The 19199-nt window shown below is 43.4% G+C and overlaps 2 protein-coding genes, 1 long non-coding RNA gene and 2 other non-coding genes across 14 annotated transcripts in view; all 5 read right to left on the bottom strand.

Annotated features, from left to right (window-relative positions):
• Nucleotides 1–1342: 1342 nt before the first annotated feature.
• LOC125133344 (60S ribosomal protein L39-like) lies at nucleotides 1343–2694 on the bottom strand. The gene is given in 3 exon segments (XM_047791451.1): nucleotides 1343–1496; nucleotides 1498–1629; nucleotides 2689–2694. Coding segments are annotated over 3 exon segments (177 nt in total). The 3' UTR covers nucleotides 1343–1457.
• Nucleotides 2695–5934: 3240 nt separating this feature from the next.
• On the bottom strand, nucleotides 5935–8548 carry LOC125134056 (uncharacterized). Its single transcript, XR_007136549.1, has 3 exons — nucleotides 8468–8548; nucleotides 7502–7950; nucleotides 5935–6332 (listed from the first exon to the last, which is right to left on the bottom strand). It is a non-coding gene; the product is annotated as an uncharacterized LOC125134056 (long non-coding RNA).
• Nucleotides 6412–6615, bottom strand: LOC125134771 (small nucleolar RNA SNORA73 family). The gene has a single exon (XR_007136772.1). It is a non-coding gene; the product is annotated as a small nucleolar RNA SNORA73 family (small nucleolar RNA).
• On the bottom strand, nucleotides 7635–7838 carry LOC125134772 (small nucleolar RNA SNORA73 family). The gene has a single exon (XR_007136773.1). It is a non-coding gene; the product is annotated as a small nucleolar RNA SNORA73 family (small nucleolar RNA).
• A 3829-nt stretch (nucleotides 8549–12377) lies between the features above and the next one.
• Nucleotides 12378–19199, bottom strand: part of PHACTR4 (phosphatase and actin regulator 4) — a 113527-nt gene continuing 106705 nt past the window's right edge. For all 10 annotated transcript variants that reach the window (XM_047792880.1, XM_047792881.1, XM_047792877.1 and 7 more), the window contains 3 exons: nucleotides 18682–18819; nucleotides 17829–17905; nucleotides 12378–14786 (listed from right to left, as the gene is read on the bottom strand). In XM_047792880.1, the coding sequence (XP_047648836.1) occupies nucleotides 14771–14786; nucleotides 17829–17905; nucleotides 18682–18819 (231 nt within the window). In that variant the 3' untranslated portion in view covers nucleotides 12378–14770. The remainder of the gene's footprint in view (nucleotides 14787–17828; nucleotides 17906–18681; nucleotides 18820–19199) is intronic.

Here is a 19199-nt window from a genome sequence, read left to right as displayed (position 1 = left end):
TTCCCCATGTGGCTCAGCAGTAATGAACCCAACGAGTATCCATGAGGACGAGGGTTCAATCTCTGGCCCTGCTCAGTGGGTCAGGGATTCAGCCTTGCTGTGAGCTGCAGTGTAGTTTACAGATGCTGCTCAGATCCTGTGTTGCTGTAGCTGTGGCATAGGCCAGCAGCTTCGGCTCCTATTTGACACCTAGCCTGGGAGTGTCCATATGCCATAGGTTCAGCCCTAAGGGAAAAAAAAAAAAAAAAGGAATAAATCAGTAGACTTTGAGGAAAGCAGATTACCCTTTATAACATGGATGGGCCTTATCCAGTCAGTTGAAGGCTTTAGGAGAAGGAATTCTGCCAAGACTGTCTTTGGGTTCAAGACTGTGACATTAGCTCTTGCTGGAATTTCCAGCCTGCTCACCTGCACTACAGATTTTTGACCTGCTAGACCCCTGTCATAACCACATGAGCCAATTCCTTAAAATAAATCTCTATCTATCTTGGTGCATACATTCTACTGGTTGTTTTTCTTTAGAGAACACTGACCCATACAAAATCTGAGAAGCTCAAGGAACTCCAAGCACAAGAAACAAGGAACATCAAAATCAGTTGCTCAAAATCAATGAAAGGCAATCTTAAAAGCCATCAGAAAAAAGCATGTTATGTGCAGAGGAACAAGATAAGGATACAATGCAACACACTGTGTACAGAAAAACAAAGGATACAATGCAAACAAGACAATGCAGCTATACTGCTAAAGTACTCCAGAAAAATATCTAGACAAGTGTATCTTGGAAAAGCAAGGTTCACACATAAAGATAAATTGAAGTATTTCCTGACATGCAAAAGCTGAAAGAATTCATCACCAGAAGATATATAATAAAAAGAAATGTTAGGAGTTCCCACTGTTGCTCAGTGGGTTAAGAACCCATGAACCCATCACAGTGTTCATGAAGATGTGGGTTGTGATCCCTGGCCATGCTCAGTGGGTTAAGGATCCAGTGTTGCCTCAAGCTGTGTAGCTCAGGTTGCAGGTGCAGCTCAGATCCAGTGTTGCCATGGCTATGGTGTAGTCTGCAGCTGCAACTCTAAGTCAACCCCTAGCTAAGGAACTTCCATATGCCACAGGGACAGCCTTAGAAAAAGAAAAAAAAAAAAAAAAAAGAAGAAGAAATGTGAGAGGAAAACTTTTGCTCAGAAAGAAAGTGATACCAGATGAGAATCACAAAGGAGTGAAGTGCACTGGAAATGTAACTACATGGGTAAATATGTAAGAATTTTTCTTTTTTCTTTTTTCCAACAAAAGGTCTCATGTATTTATTACTGAGCCAAAGCACTAGAGCAGAAACATTGGCACAAAGAAAAAAATTTATTTTCCCAATAAAACACATCCAGTTGTTCAGATAGTAGTGATATTTTCTGAGTGATACGTAGGTGATCTTGACACAGCATAAATACATGTGGGACTCCTTATAGGCCCAGCTTGGTTCTTCTCCAGTGTTTTCTCTTGGGAGTTTTACCTGATTTTACTACCAGTTTTCATTTGAATCCATTGGGGAATGGGATGATTCTGCTTTTGTTTCTTGGCCAGGAATTGCTTGCTGAAAGTCTTGTTTGAAGACCTCGCAAGGAGCAAATTCAACTACACATAGCGTGGTGGAGAAGAGACAAGAGTAAGATTTTTTTTCTTTTATAAAACTTTAAAGGAAGATAATTGTCTCTTTGAACAAAAATAATAATGTGGGTTTTATAGTGTATAGAAAAGTAGAGTACATGACAACAATAACAAAGACTGTGGGGTGAGAAATATATTGTAACATTATTGTATAAAGTGATGTAATTGAATGTAGGCTTTGGAAGGTTAAAGATGTATACTCTAAAGCCTGAAACAACCCCCAATCAAAAATAACAAAGTTATGGCTAGGAGTTCCTGTCGTGACTCAGTGGTTAACAAATCCGACTAGGAACCATGAGGTTGCGGGTTTGGTCCCTGGCCTTGCTCAGTGGGTTGGGGATCTGGTGTTGCCGTGAGCTGTGGTGTAGGTTGCAGACTCAGCTCAGATCCTGCATTGCTGTGGCTCTGGCACAGGCTGGTGGCTGCAGCTCCGATTAGACCCCCTAGCCTGGGAACCTCCATATTCTGCGGGAGTGGCCCTAGAAAAGGCAAATAGACCAAAAAAAAAAAAAAAAAGTTATGGCTAATAAATAAGCCAACAAAGAAGCTGGAAGCTAGGATGGAATCGGAAATATTTATTTTTATATATTTTTAGGGCTGCACCTGTGGCATATGGAGGTTCCCAGACTAGGGGTCTAATCAGAGCTGTAGCTGCTGACCTACACCACAGCCACAGCAATGCCAGATCCAAGCTGTGTCTGCAACCTACACCACAGCTCACAGATCCTTTACCCACTGAGTGAGGCCAGGGATTGAACATGCATCCTCATGGATACTAGTCAGATTTGTTTCCTCTGAGCCACGATGGGAACTCTGATATTTAATTTTATTTATTTATTTTTTGTCTTTTTTAGGGCCACACCCCTGGCATATAGAGGTTCCCAGGCTAGGGGTCAAATCAGAGCTCTAGCTGCCAGCCTATGCCACAACCACAGCAACACCAGATCCGAGCCACATCAACAACCTACACCACAGCTCACGTCAAGGCCAGATCCTTAACCCACTGAGCGAGGCCAGGGATCAAACCTGCATCCTCATGGATTCTAATTGGTTTCGTTAACAGCTAAGCCACAAAGGGAACTCCCTTTCTCATTCCTTTTAAGTGAACATGAAACATTTACCAAGATAGGCTATGGTGGGTTATAGAACAATTCTCTGTAAAGTTTAGAGGATTTAGTTATTCAGAGTATACTTAGGCCACAATGGAATGAAAGTAGAAACCAATAACATCTTTGGAATACTCCGAAATATTTAAAAACTAACACACTTTTAAGTGGCCCACAGAACAAAGAAGAAATCAAAAGGGAATGTGAAATCTTGTTCTGAATTTAAATGAAAACATAACATAGTAGAACTTGTGGAATAGTGTTTGTTCTGTGTTGTTTTTATCTTGTGGAATATTGTTAAACCAGTATTTGTGGGAAATGCATTAACACTTAAATGCCTATACTAGAAAAAAAGGTCTCAAATCAGTGACCTGTTTCTACCTTGGGAAACTAGGAAAAGAACAAACGAAACCCAAACTAAAAAAAAGAAAAAATAATGATCAAAACAGCTATCAGGGAGTTCTAAAAAGACAAAAGATAAATAAAATCGCTATCAATGAAAGAGAATACAGAAAAACAATAAAGTCATCAACCAGTGTTTGTTATGTGCCAAGCACAGTACTAAGTCCTAAGCATACACATGATTTTTTTTTTTTTTTTTGCTTTTTAGGGCTGCACCCTCAACATAGGGAGGTTCCCAGGTCTAATTGGAGCTACAGCTGCCAGCCTACGCCACAGCCACAGCGACACAGACCCCAGCTAATTATTTGACCTACACCACAGCTCACTGCAATACCAGATCCTTAACCCAGTGAACGAGGCCAGGGATCAAACATACATCCTCATGGAAACTATTCGGTTTGTTAACCACTGAGCCAGGAAGGGAAGTCCTATGATCCCATTTTTTGAGGATCCCTCAACTAGTGGGTTCGATGGACATCAACAAAAATAATCACATCACTGGAGTTCTCTTGTTGCACCATGGGTTAAGGATCCAGCACTGTCACTGCAATGGCTTGGGTTGCAGTTGTTGCTGCCCTGGCCCAGGAACTTCTACATGCCCTAGAATTAGCAGAATACAAGAGCACTGTGTTTTAAACCAGGTGGTTTAGCATCACAGGATGTTATGATGTAGGAGCACTGTAGTCATTTGCCTTGCTCAGATGCATGCTTTGCCACTTGCTAACTTGGGGGAGTTCCTCAACTGCTCCAACTTCAGTCTCCCTCACAAATAAGAGTACCTACTTTACAGAGGTATTGGCATGGAGTATTGGATGAAACAATGTATACATCTTATCACATTGCCTAGCTCAAAGCTAATAGTATATCATGATATGGTTCTGGACTTTGGTTCAAATCCTGGTTCTGCTACTTGTTGGGTGATCGTAATCCCTCAATCTCCCCCTTTTTTCCTCTCTTGGATAGGTAGGGTTGAGTGAGCTAAGCCTGGTTAGGTCATTTGTCTATAGTGGTAGACTTTATTCAATAAAACTTACTGGATACTGTATATCTAGTTTCCCACAAGCTCATTGTACTCCTTAAGACTAAGCTATTTACAAATACTAATTCTCACTACAACTCCAAGTACTTTTATAGTCCTCATTCTATGCATGAGGGAACTGAGGCAGAGAGGTTAAGTGGCTTACCCAAGGTCACAGGGACTGCAAGTGGTATGTGGATATTAACCTAGCAGTCTCAAGCCTAGCAACTGATAGGCCTACATGCAGAAAGAAAAGACTGTAAAGTATACAAGCAGGTGTGTTGCAACTTTAAGATTAGCAGAGAGGGACCTAGAATACTTGCTGACAGCTCTGCTTCAGCTGCACGAGGACATCAGGGAAATGGGTATTATTTCCCACCTAGCACCCAGCCCTACTGAGGACATGTACTAAAGACACTAGACCTTTTACTGAGCATCTACCCTCCAAAGACTGTTTCTTGTGGATATCAAGATATGATGCGAGTTCCCAGTTCCCCTTGTGGTGCAGCAGAAACAAATCCAGGTAGAACCATGAGGTTGCATGTCCCATCCCTGGCCTCGCTCAGTGGGTTAATGATCTGTAGGTCGGCAGCTGTAGCTCTGGTATGACCCCTAGCCTGGGAACTGCCATATACCAAAGATGTAGAACTAAAAAGCAGGGTGGGGGAAGGACCACTGAACTTGTCATTTACCCACCACAGCAATGCCAGATCTCCCGTTGTTTAAACACTTGTAGCTATGCTTAGTCAAAACCCAACAAACCCTCCCAAGTTCTAATAATGATCATAAATGCTAGCGCCTTGTCTCACCTATTTTAGGGCTGCACCCATAGCATATGGAGGTTCCCAGGCTGGGGGTCAAACTCCCTATTCTGTGCTTTTTGGCCTTGATTAACTACAGCACTCAGCCATCCCATGTCTGACACACTATACACGACACTACCCCCACACCATCCCTGCTCAGAGGTTTCTAAATGAGCCGAGTCTACCTCCCACCTTTAAATTCACTATGTCCCTTCCAAGCTAAACTCTTACCTTCTAGATGATTCCCATCCTCCAGGGTCTTATCACTTCCCTGTAATGCTAGCAGCCTATCCAAGGGCTTGACAAATTCTATTGTGACACAAGCACACACCTTGGACAGTTTAACTGGCTCAACATCTGTGATTTTATCATTTTAAGTCAATCTTAGTTGATATTGGTCTGACTGGCAGAACTCTCACCCATATCTAGCAGGTGACCAAGGCATTACAGACAGGTCCCTCAAACACACTGAATTTGTTATCCAACCAAAATCACGCAAGCCCTGGAGTTCCTGTTGTGGCAGAGGAAATGAATACAACTAGGAACCATGAGGTTGTGGGTTTGATCCCTGGCCTGGCTCAGTAGGTTAAGGACCCAGCATTGCCATGAGCTGTGGTCTTGCAATGTAGCTCAGATTTGACTCCTTCTAGCCTGGGAACCTCCATATGCTGTGAATGCAGCCCTAAAAAGCAAAAAGGCCCTGAACTTGACTGTTTCCTTCCCATCAGGAACCAACATGTTTTCCCCAAAGTAATATTAAAGGTAATAACTTGGCACTTAGTGTAGAACCTCCACAGGTTCCCTGAAAGCTAAGTTTAGTGGCTCAAGCATTCTGGCCAGGGAACTCCACGGGTGGTGTTTAAAAAAAAAAAAAAAAGGCAGTCCAACTCATATAAAACTCTTAGCTGCTAACCACTCACTTGTAAAAAAGGAACGACACAAGTATGTATATAGTCATTTTTATTATAATTCATGAGCACAGTAGAAACCGACATGCATCTCTTTATTAAAATATATAGGTCCTCATACTTCCACTTGTCAGAAAACCCACTGTTGACTGGTTTTCACATCATAGAAAACCTGAGAGGATCTCTAGGCCCCCCCTACACGTGTCACATATAATTCCTTCTAATTTCAATGGGCATCTGGGCAACATACTATTCCTCTGCTGCTTTTTAAGATAGTCCCAGGATTAAATATTCTGTGTAATCTTAACATTTTCAAACTGCAGGTTTATCTCCCCAAACTGCAGGGTACTCACTTTACCACATCTCCCTGCAAGTAAGGGACCTCAAAGCATTAAATATTAACTTCAAAGTTAGGTGAGGTTCATCTTCTCTCCTAAATGAAAGGACCAAAAAAAAAAAAGTAATTAGATTCATACATAAAATCTTAACTCAATTTTCAATTTTTGTATACTAGATGTTTCCTGCATGGTTTGTCTCCTCAGTCATTGTCCACAGGACTCTGAGAAGCTGTAGGAATATGCAGGCGCAGACTCAAGGCCCAGCTTCATCTCCAACGTTGTGGAAAGGGACTGTACATCATGGGGCAGAGCCCTATGCTCCTCTACGCCACCAGGACAGAGCCCGGGGAGAGTGACCTCCCGGGGTATCCACGTTGGAATATCTGAGTAAACACCATCACCCCTGTTTTCAAGATTTTCCCCCTCCCACACATAGATTTGAGAGAAGTTAAATGAAGTCCATTAGGATCAGTAACTGTTGTCTACTTAAAGAGAGGTCTGGGCTCACTGAATCATTCCTTTGACATGCACCTCAGCCATTGGGGCCAGCATCCTGAGTTTTCACAGCCTACAGGATGACCTGGAGATGGCTGCATTTGCAGATGACCAAAATACTGCCTCAAAGTATGACTAAAGGTGAGGGAGAGATGCATGCAAACATGCACATTTGACAAGTTTGTCGCTGGTCCGGAGGTTACTACTAGTCACAAGGAACAGATATCACCATGAAGGATTTTTAGCGTTTAGATGAGATGCAAAAATTGGGCACCCACAATCTTCTAAAAACATCTGACTACCTGAAATAAACATCAACACACACTGTTAAAGAACTCAAGTCATTGCTACTGACTTTTTACCTTATCTACTACAATTATAGCCGTTGACCGCAGAGGTACGTTGGAGCATATGCCCAAGTTATGAGAGTAAACTGATTACACAAAAACCAAAAGATTAGCTCCATGGACAGATTGTGTGGATACACAATTACATGGCTCAAGTGAAAACTGACTTTAGCTAAGTCATCCAAATTTTCAAAACTGTTACACTTGCAAAATATAAACTTCTATCCTACCATTATAAAGATGTGAAAATCAGTTTTACGTAACCAAACTAAAAGCCATCTTCCCAGAACATGATCATACATCTAGAAAATTATCTAGATGCATCAAAGAGCAGCAGCAGTCCCATGAAAGGCAACCGGGCTCAGAAAGATCAATACTGACAGGCAAACGCTGAGAAGCCAAAAGCAATTCAGTTTACTTACCTCAAATCAAGGCATTAGGAATCCCAAGCGAATGCTGCAAAACAAGGCAGGTAAGAGCTTAATCCAACTGTACAGCAAAACTGACTAATGTCAATCTTCCACTCACTCTGGATCCAGACAGCTTGCTGCAGAGAGCTGTTTCCTGCATGGTTTGTCTCCTCAGTCATTGTCCACAGGACTCTGAGAAGCTGTAGGAATATGCAGGCGCAGACTCAAGGCCCAGCTTCATCTCCAACGTTGTGGAAAGGGACTGTACATCATGGGGCAGAGCCCTATGCTCCTCTACGCCACCAGGACAGAGCCCGGGGAGAGTGACCTCCCGGGGTATCCACGTTGGTCATTTTTCTTGAGAATTTAGCCCAGTTGAAATCCCTACAGGCGGTTAGCTTGCAGAGAAATAGGTAAACGTACAACCATTACAGTAAGGTTTCTATCTTGAATCTGATTATCTGCGAATCGAGAAATTGCCCCAAAAGAAAATAACAAGCTTTAGTAGAAGTAACAGCTATCCGTTTACAAATCACAAGAACTTATCCGCGACGGCGGCATGTAAAAATTCCCGGGCTAAGGACCGAACCCGCGCCACAGGAGCGACAACCCCGGATCCTTCAAGCAGATAGTCCACCAGGTTAACTCCAAACAAAAAGTCACAAAACCCCTTTAAACTTGGGAAATCAATAACAAAATATCCCTGCACACAACTCCAGAGAACGCTAACGCGCCTCCTAAGAGGCAGCGTAATAAACGGCGCAATAGGCAATAATGTTTCGCTTGTGGGAGCAGAGGGTGGCAGCCCTGCGAACATAGCGCCCCTTGGTGATGGCCAAGAACCGCAGCTCACGAGGTCTTCTCGGCCCACAGGCGACTCGGAGTCGCTCTAAATAGTATGATTACAACTGAACACTACGGTTGGCGGACCCCCTGCCAAACTTAGAGCCGACGAAACAGGCGGTGGAAAACACTCACCGAGAGCTTCACACGACGTTCAACAGTCTTCCCCGAAAAGGCCGGGGAAGCGCAACGCCTCGGTATTTATACCTTCTGAAGAGCGCGGAAGCCAGGCGTGTCTAATGCGCCTGCGCCGCCTCATGCGCAGTTAGGGAAACCGAAACTCACTAAGGGTGCTGGGAATCTACTATAGGATAAGCTCCACCCCTACTTAGCTCAGAAGCATCTCGTGATACTAGAGTCTTCGCGCGGGACCTTGCGGGGGCGTGCCAGTTACAGGAACTGAGTATTTAGTCAGATAGGTGCGTGCTGGATTGGATGTTGAGGGCTGTATGAACAGTTCACCAGTCTGGAGAATATACTTCTATTTTATTTTATTTTTTTTTTAGAGAATATGCTTTTAAATAAAAGTCGCCCCCCCCCAAAAAAAACCTTTGGAGTAGTAAGTAGGCAGAAGAGCAAAAGGCGTCTATGGAAATGCAGTATCTCAAAAGGGATTGAATCTGCCCCGTCACGTGTAAAGTAAAATGCTTCGGTAAATAAGGGTAGTGCTGAAGTCTTCGCTTTAAAATTGTTAAAGTGGTAAATTTTTTGTTTATGTTAAGTACATTTTAACACATATAGACACCTAGTATAAAGAAGGCTGGTAAAGAATCCTTAAGGTAAATATTACATGTGAAGTAGAGCAAATGCGTTAAAATTTCGAGTAAGTGCTGGGTAAATTGACATAGAGCCATCCCAATTGGACTATAAGGAGTAGAAACATTTATGGTGTACCTTTTATAAGAGTTTGTGCCGGGGTGCTTTGCATATATTTACCCATCCAGAAGTTCTAAGATATTGGTATCATTTCCCAGGTTTTAAGGTGCCAAACCGTCCCAGAGTGATAGTTCTCAAAGTGTAGTTGGCACTCAGGGGTCCCTGAGATTCTTTGGGGCCGGGTTCATGAGGTCAAAACTTTTATAATAATACACTTTTTCTACGTTTTCACTATGTTGACTCTGCACCGATGTAAAAGGAAATTATGGGTTAAACCGCTGGTGCCTTAGTATGTTTCAAGGCCCTGTCACCAGAATGTACTGGTGGTCGTTGTATTCTTTTTTCTTTTCTTTTTTTAATGGCCATGCAAGTGGCATATGGAAGTTCCTGGACTAGGGATTGAATCCAAGCCGAAATTGCTGGGATCGAACCCAAGCCTCTGTGGCTGCTTTAGATTTTTTTGTTTGTTTTAGGGCTGCATCTGCTGCATATGGAGGTTCCCATTGAGGGGACGAATTGCAGGCATAGCTGCTGGCCTATGCCAGAGCCACAGCAACAGCAACACAGGATCTGAGCAGAGTCTGCGACCCACACCACAGCTTGAGGCAAGGCCAGAACCCCATTCCGCTGAGTGAGGCTAGAGATCTAAATAGTATGATTACAACAGAATACTATGGTTGGCGGACCCCGTACCAGATAGAGGCAACGTAACAGACAGTTGAAAACACTAGTATCATGGATACTAGTGGTATTTGGTTCCACTTTGCCACAGTGGGAACTCCTGTAGATGGATTGTTAACCCACTGCACCACGGGGAGAACTGCTCATTGTATTCGTTATCAAAACAAATTTACTATGAAAAAAAGTCTTTCACCTAAGAATGTCCTCGATGAAGTAAAAATCATTAATTTTACTAATTCTTGTTTTTTGAACATCTTTTTTTTTTTTTTTTTGTCTTTTTAGGGCTGCACTCGAGGCATATGGAGGTTCCCAGGATAGGGGTCTAATCGGAGCTGTAGCCACTGACCTATGCCACAGCCACAGCAACACAAGATCTGAGCCACGTCTGTGACCTAACACCACAGCTCACGGCAATGCTGGATCCTCAACCCACTGAGCAAGGCCAGGGATGGAACCCCCAACCTCATGGTTCCTAGTCAGATTCGTTAACCACTGAGCCACAATGGGAACTCCCCATCTTTTTAATATTCTGTATGGCAAAGTGTTTTCCTTTCAGGGCCTGGCTTTCCTTTGTTGTGGATTCTTATTTATTTGGTCTTTTCAGGGCTGTACTCATGGCATGTGGAGGTTCCCAGGCTAGGGGTCAAACTGGAGCTGTAGCCTCTGGCCTATGCCACAGCTACAGCAACTCCAGAACCCATTGAGCGAGGCCAGAGATCGAACTTGTGTCTTCATGGATACTAGTCAGATTTGCTTCCACTGAGCCATGATGAGAACTCCAGATTCTCATTTTTTTAAAAGTTCACTGCCTAGCCCATCCCCTCTTATGAACTTGCCCTTCCTGCTAGTTGTTTTCTAAACCTCTCCCTCTGCGATTGCAGTCCTCCTTCTCCTGGGATAGGAAGATTAATTAAAATTCTTAAGACCCTCAATTCATTCTCTGTTTCAGCAAACACTGGGCAACGTGTACCTTCAAAGCACACTTCTAGAGATGGTGTGTGACCTCAAAAGGTGATGGCAGTATGAAGCCTCTTTGGAGGGCCAGTAGAAGGAGAATAAGGGAACAGATGGAGGCCAATGACGTGAGCAGTCTGACTCATGGTTTCTTTTAATCTTTGGTAAAGGGTGGTACGCTAATCAAGGCCAGTCTCTGAAGTGACAAGTAGAAAGTGAGTCATTGGTGGGGCCACCAAATTGAAACTGGGCTGCTTGCCAGAGAGGAGTACATGAGCTACAAACTCCTTGTCAGCCTGAGGTCTGATTTCTTTTTTTAGGGCTGCACCCGCAGCATATGGAGATTCCTAGGCTAGGGGTCAAATTGGAGCTGTAGCTGCCGGCCTATGCCACAGCCACAGCAACGCCAGAACCGAGCTGTGTCTTTGACCTACAACATTAGCTCACAGCAATGCCGGATTTTTAACCCGTTGAGTGAGGCCAGGAGTCGAACCCTTGTCATTGATCCTAGTCAAGTTTGTTACTGCTGAACCACAAGGGAAACTCTCCTGAGGTCTAATTATATGTGATCCATATCCAAAATGTCCTTGTAGGGACAAATGATTGGGATGCGATTGCTTGTCCTTGAAATAGTTAACGAGTGATTACATAATTTGCTTTTTGACTTTGGGGAGGCAACTTCAGCTGTCAAGTTCTTCACTGGTAAAATGAGTATATATTCACTTACCTTCCGGACTAGGTGGGATTAATAAAACCTGAGCTGTACCTCCTACATAGTGTGGAGTTCATAGTTGCCTTTCCTCTCTGCAGCTGATTTTTTCCTGACAGCAAAGTAGGATTTGTTGTCAGGCATAAGGAGGGGACCGCACCAAGGCTCCCGTAAGTGCAGAGCCCACCATTTGTCCAGGGGGCTGAGATTAGGGCTGTATCTGACCCCATAGCCATCTAGGATGAGCTGCTTTTCTGCCAACATGTTTTCAAAGTTATCTGCATTAAACATGAGGTACATCTCCACTTCTTGGAGATGTGGACCTTCTGGTGGCTAGGGAACGTGAACCTGGCATAAACAGGGCCTCAAATACATTCTGCAGCTTATCCTTTTTCCACATGTGTGTACAGAAGGTCAGGCATCACTGACTTTCATCTCTGGCTACATTTCATGTTTGTACTATGATATTTCCCCGTTCATCTACTCATTTAGGATGTCTAGCAATACATTTTTAAGCTAAATATTTTTTCTTTTTAGGGACACACCCACAGCATATGGAGGTTCCCAGACTAGGGACTGAATCGGAGCTACAGCAGCCGGCCCATACCACAGCCACAGCAATGTGGGATCCGAGCCACATCTACAACCTACATGACAGCTCATGGCAATGCCAGATCCCCTACCCACTGAGTGAGGCCAGGGATCAAACCCCTATCCTTATGGATACTGGTTGGATTTCCAATGTGCCACAATGGGAACTCCCTAAGCTACTTTAAATCTTTTGGAATAAGGTAGAACGTAAAAAATAAACACTTTACACCAGAATAGTGTAGTTTTTTTTTTAATTCTAAAATACATTAATTAATATTGATAGGAAGACTGATATACAATGCAATTATTTATTTTACAAGGAGATTCTGTACATCAGGGAAGCATTTTGAAGTACAATACACCAGGCTTTTATTTCTTCTTTACATTATGATTGTGAATTGTTACTTACATGGAAAGACACAAAATCTACTTTATATATATATATATATATATATACATATATACATATATATATATATATATATATATAAACACCTGAAAAGATTTGACCCCAAAGTATCTTGTTTCAAAAGAACATGAATGAGATGAAAGATGAACTAAATTCCTCGGTGGCACATAGAAAGCACACACTTAGCTCAAGAAATCAAATCCTGTTTCGAGCTCGGCACATTAAGGGAAAGAAAGGCAGTGAAAGAAGGCTTTGAAATTGTCATCTGAAACCACAGAGGATGCTAGCATAAGCCAAGTTGTCTCCAAACCAGCAAGACAGAAAGGTTAGCAGAAGTCAAGTTAGCAGTTCTACGTGGCCACCTTAGAAGGCTAGCAACTTTGCAGAACTGTCCTTTCTCTTCCCTCTGTCATGCCAAGTGTTAATGAGCTTCCAGGAGATGTGGGTCCCATGTAGCTCCACAGCCATAAAGCACTTGAGAATTACTGAGACCTCCAAATACTTCCCAATTCCCCATTCGGAGAGAAGATACTACCTTTAAGGTCACTTTAGTTTTTTTTGTTTGTTTGTTTCTTTTTCTTTTCCAGCCGCACCCCGAAACATGGAAATTCCCAGGCTGGGGATCAAACCTGCACTGTCAGAGACAATGCCAGACCATTAACCCACCATCACAGCGTGAACTCCAGCTTTTTTGTTTTGAACTAATATTCTGATTCTTCAGCAAATCTTACACGGACATGAAAGGAAGAAAGAGAAATACCTACTGAAAGATGACATCTAGAACAAGAGGGACTACAGAAGAAATCAAAAGAAATCTGTAAAATAGCCACAATTTTCTGAACATTAAAGGGAAAAAGTCACATTCATCAGTTAAGTAAGAAACTGTTTTTTCCCTTCCACTTAGGGTGGATAGGAATGAGAGGGAAATAGTAAGGCTGTATGGTTTTCAATAATAATTCAAAGAAAGCAACTAAATCTTCTGTTTTAGGAAATCATATTAATACACATTACAAATACAAAAAGGGGTAGGGGCTGAGCCAGTGCCCAGGCACCAGCTACACTAGCTACAGCTTGGAAGAGGAGGGGTGAATAAGGTGGAAGCTGCCAGAGAGGATCAGCAGGATGATCAGTGTTGGGAGTTAAGAGGGAGAGTACAGCAGGAGGGCAAACAGTACTGAGGAAGAGAGAGGAGCAGTGGGTCATGATCTTGCCCCTTCTAACTGCTTCTCCAAAGACCTTCTCCTGTCTAACACCCCACACCCCCGGGACCCCACTGTGATTCTGGCTGAAAGTGTGGGGGCTGATAGCCAGACACAAGTGCTCCCACAGAGTTGTTGCAACTCTGCTTTATGGGGGAGAATATATCTCGTGGTTAGAACGATTTAGAGTATCACTTGGTACAACAGCCTATAAAATTTAAGCCATGATGAGTCAGTTTTCTGTCAAGTTGGCCTTAACATAAAGGCCTTTTTGGATTTTGTTTTTATATATAGAAAACATATGCTTTTTCATTTTCCAACCTGGAATCTGGTTGCAGCTCAGACTGTTTAAGAGATAGGAAAAACGTAAGTTTCCATCATTTCTTCAAGATTTCTTAAAAAAAAAAAAAAAAATCAGAATGACTTGTGTCAAAAGGAAGAACATGTCACATCCTGAGCTCCTCCTGGGCTGGGCCGCCTGAAGGACTATTTTGCTGTGTTACAAGAGGTATAGTGCAATGCTTTCAACTGACATGCCAGTGTGGTGGGCAGGCTTCCCCTGGAGGTGGGGCCTCAGAAGGGCTTCCCTGTCACCAACTGGATTTGATGGCTGGAATTTGGCGCCTACACTGGGTGGGTCTCACCACTCGGACAGGGCAGGTAAGGCTAATAATGGTGCCAATTGTGCCTCAGCACAGGCAGTCATTTTGCGGGGAGGGCAAGGTGCAGCCAATAAAACTTAGAACCTTGGTGGCTGGTGAGGGAAGACCCCTCAAATATGTGGCAATATTAAAAGGTTCAAAAGCACTGACAAAGTTTTGCCCAAGGCAGCACATGAGAATCCATTCCAGTGAAATGCTACATTCATAGAAGTGCTGTTCACCCCAGAACTACATCCCAGAGGACTCTGCTGGCTGAGCTGGGAAGTGCTGAAGTACCCTCCATGTCACTCTGCAGACTGAAGCAGCAAAGCAGCCCTCTTTTGGGGGGTTGTTTAGATCATCTCTCAAACTTCGGCATCACGGACGGTGGTAGCTAAAACAATCAAAAAGAGCCAAGTTACAAATGTTGTAGGTTGCTTTGCTCTTACAGTTGACCCTTCAACAACGAGGATTAGAACCACTCGAGTCCACTTTCATACGGAGTTTTTTCTTTTCTTTTTTTTTTGTCTTTTTTTGCCATTTCTTGGGTTGTCCCCACAGCACATGGAGATTCCCAGGCTAGGGGTCCAATCGTAGCTGTAGCTACCGACCCTCGCCAGAGCCACAGCAACGCGGGATCTGGATTTGAGCCGCGTCTGCAACCTACACCACAGCTCACGGCAACACCGGATCCTTAACCCACTGAGCAAGGCCAGGGATCGAACCCACAACCTCACGGCTCCTAGTCGGATTCATTAACCACTGCGCCACGACAGGAACTCCCATACGGAGTTTTTTCAATAGTAAATGCCACAGAACTACATGATGGAATAGGATGCATAGGAAACAGAACAATGGATATGGAGGAGCCACATATATGGAGGGGTGGCTGTAAATTACATGTGGATTTTCTTTTTTCTTTTTTTTTGTCTTTTTTTTTGCTATTTCTTGGGCCGCTCCCGCGGCATATGGAGGTTCCCATGCTAGGGGTCGAATCGGAGCTATAGCCTCAGGCCTACGCCAGAGCCACAGCAACGCAGGATCTGAGCCGTGTCTGCGACCTACACCACAGCTCACGGCAATGCCGGATCGTTAACCCACTGAGCAAGGGCAGGGACCGAGCCCGCAACCTCATGGTTCCTAGTCGGATTCGTTAACCACTGCGCCATGAGGGGAACTCCCACATGTGGATTTTCGACTGCTCAGAGGGTCATGGGGGCCTAGCTCCTGCACTGTTCATGGGTCACCTGTATAATCTTTTTTTTTTTTTTTTGTCTTTCTGCCATTTCTTTGGGCCGCTCCCACGGCATATGGAGGCTCCCAGGCCAGGGGTCGAATCGGAGCTCAGCAACGTGGGATCTGAGCCTCGTCTGCAACCTACACCACAGCTCACGGCAACGCCGAATCCTTAACCCACTGAGTGAGGCCAGGGATCGAACCCGAAACCTCACGGTTCCTGGTTGGATTCATTTCCTCTGTGCCACGATGGGAACTCCCTACCTGACATTTCTATAGCATCTGATACTCCGGACCCTCTTCTTTCCTTCTTGAAACTCTCTTTTGACTTCTGTAATACTGTTGTTCTCTAGGTTTCCCAATTTTTCAATGACTTTTCCTCAATATGCTTTCCTGGTTCATTTTCTTCTGTCCACCCTTTATATTTATTTTAAAAATTTATTTATGACTCTAATGACATTTTTATTTTATTTTTTTGTCTTTTCTCTTTTCAGGGCCACACCCACAGCATATGGATGTTCCCAGGCTTGGAGTCCAGTTGGAGCTACAGCTGCCAGCCACAGCCACGCCAGATCTGAGCTGAGTCTGCGACGTACACCACAGCTCATGGCAATGCCTGATCCTTAACCCACTAAGCAAGGCCAGGGATCAAACCTAAAACCTCATGGTTCCTAGTCGGATTCATTTCCACTGCTCCATGAGAGGAACTCCAATGACATTTTTACAAGAATGACACAGTGTTCACTGCAAAAAGACTACATTAAGAGAAAGGGATGAGAACTAAGAGGCATAGTTCGTAACTGTACTGAGTGTATCATTTTGTGTGTCTGTTATCTTAAGCCTTGCAGCAAACATGCCAGGTGTCACTGCTATTCAAATAATCTACCTCCCCTACTCTTGTCAGAGTTGAGTACAAAAAAATTCTATAGTTAAAATAACCATTTGCCTGTATTATGATGGAAAAATTTTTCTTTCTTTTTTGGTTGCACCTGAGGCCTATGGAAGTTCCTAGGCCAGGGAGTGAATCCTATGCCACAGTTGCAGCATCACCAGATCCTTAACCCACTGTGCTAGGCTGGAGACTGAACCCTCACCTCCACAGAGACAAAGCCAGATCCTTAACCTGCTGAGCCACAGCAGGAACTCCTTAAGGATATTTTATTTTCCAACTCTGCTTGTTCCTTCTTTCTCTATCAAACTGTAATTGTCATGATATCTTCTTTTATTTAGCTTTTTTTTTTTTTGCCTTTTCTAGGGCCGCTTCCATGGCATATGGAGGTTCCCAGGCTAGGGGTCTAATTGGAGTTGTAGCCGCCGGCCTAGGCCAGAGCCATAGCAACTTGGGAACTGAGCTGTGTCTGCGACCTACACCACAGCTCACAGCAACGCCAGATCCTTAACCGACTGAGCAAAGCCAGGGATCGAACTTGTAACCTCATGGTTCCTAGCCGGATTCGTTAACCACTGCGCCTCAACGGGAACTCCTAGCTTCTTTTTATTTTTTTTTTAGCTTTTCTTTTTTTTGTTGTTGTTGTCTTTTTTTTTTTTTTCCTGCTGTACAGCACTAACTTCTTTTTATAAGTGTTCTGAGAGTCACCTAGATATTTTCACTGATTCTGTTTGTGGCTGGCTGAGTCTTTAGCTATGGGCTAGGTCCTTAATCACAATAGTAATTCCAAATCAAAATGCTTCTTGGTTTGCTTTATGAAGTTTATACACTAAGTTGGTAAGACCAACTGTGCTAGAAAGGAGTGAAACTAGACAGTGCAGGCTCTTGTTTATCAGCTCAGCAACAGCTTCCTCATCCATAACCTGGGGCAGTGAGGTGCAGAGAAGAGCACACCCAGTGGCTTTAGGTCATTCATTCCTTCCCCCACATCCTGGTCAGCAACTTACTAGCAAGTCAAGTTACTTAATCCCTTTGAGCCTATTTCTTCATCAATAAAATGGGGATATGAACACACCTGGCATGTTGCTTGCAAGGATTAACTAAGATAACATATGTAAAATGATATATTCAGTACACATACGAAGTATGAGCCTCTTAGTTTCTCATCCTTTTTTCTTAATGCAGACTGTTTGCAATTAATACTATGCTGTTCTTTTAAAAAGTCATTAGAATCCTTCCTAGCTGAGCAACTCTACTATGTCTGCTTTTTGGTGGCACTCTGCTTATTGGCTCACAGTGTTTGGGTCTTACCGTGTAAAGTGTCTGCTCTCTTCATGAACCTCCATCTCTGAGCTTTTAAATTCATTTAACTCTTTTCTTATAGCGGCCTGTAGAGAAGAAACAAAAATGCTTCAGCATCTTCTTTCTGGTAGAGTAGGGCAGTGTGATCTGCCATGTAGTCTCTATTGTGCTTCACCTTGTGACTGACTGCAACCCCCAACAGGCAACCCAGAGGGAGGGAGGAAGCCAGGTCAACACACTAACGAGACCTGATGCACATCGCCTCCCTTGACACCCTTCATCGAATAATAAACCCCAAATCTCCAGTTAAATCAAACACCTGAACATCTTAGAAGAAATGTAGTTTTTTTAAATTTTGATTTTTTTGGGCTATAACCGCAGCATGCAGAAGTTCTTGGACCAGGATGGAACCTGTGCCAGAGCAGCAACCCAAGCCACATTAGTGACAATGCCAGATCCTTAACCTGCTGTGCCACCAGGGAATTCCTGTAGATTTTATTGTTTCCACAGCATATAAAAATTCTTTTCCTACTACAAAAGTGAAAATTGGGTAACTACTAAAATATGCTATGCAAACTTCCTCCAACATACATAACCACTGCTAAAAATGTGATTTACTTCCTTCCAGATTTTTCAACTGATGTGCAAGGATTTTCTTCTCTGTCAGTTTGGAGATGGTGGTGGAGTTATTAGTACTAAGTTTAATTTGCACATCTTGGTATTTTGTATTTTTTAAAAAAAATTTTGTATTTTGATTAGACATTTAACATTATATTACAAGTAGAAATTTCCTTTATGGTTCCCTCTTATAGTTATTGGTTTCTATCCTTCAAAGAAAGAAAGAGAGACAAATGACAGACACCTTGTCAGCAGGGGTCAGTTTGGTCCAAGGTTTGTCAGCCCGCCGGTCATAATCGTGAGCATCTGTTACCTCCACGTATTCATTAAACCTCAGAATCTTCCTGGCAAGTAGTTCAGCCACAGTTGGCCTCTGACTGAGCTGAAAGAAATGGACAGAGGCTCTTAGTTCACCATGCCAGGAATTAGGAATCAATCATGCATTGAAACTGCCTCCAGTCCAGTGTTTCAACCTTTGCTGTACACTGGAATCACTAGGGAACCTTTATTTTATTTATTTACTTGTTTATTTGGCCAAGCTCATGGCATGTGGAAGTTTCTATGCCAGGAACTGAACCTGTGCCACAGCAACGACCCAAGCTGCTGCAGTGACAACGCTGGATCCCCAAACCACTGTGCCCCAAGAGAATTCCACCTGAGGAACCTTTATTTTTTTCTTTTTATGGCCGTGTCTGTAGCATATGGAAGTTCTTGGGCTAGGGGTCAAATCAGAGCTGCAGTTGCTTCACTATGTCACAGCCA

The sequence above is a fragment of the Phacochoerus africanus genome, chromosome 8 (genome assembly GCF_016906955.1).
Source record: "Phacochoerus africanus isolate WHEZ1 chromosome 8, ROS_Pafr_v1, whole genome shotgun sequence".
Taxonomy (NCBI): Eukaryota; Metazoa; Chordata; class Mammalia; order Artiodactyla; family Suidae; genus Phacochoerus; species Phacochoerus africanus.
The sequence above is the reverse complement of the archived record's forward strand: the minus strand, read 5'-3'. Positions and strand labels throughout refer to the sequence as shown.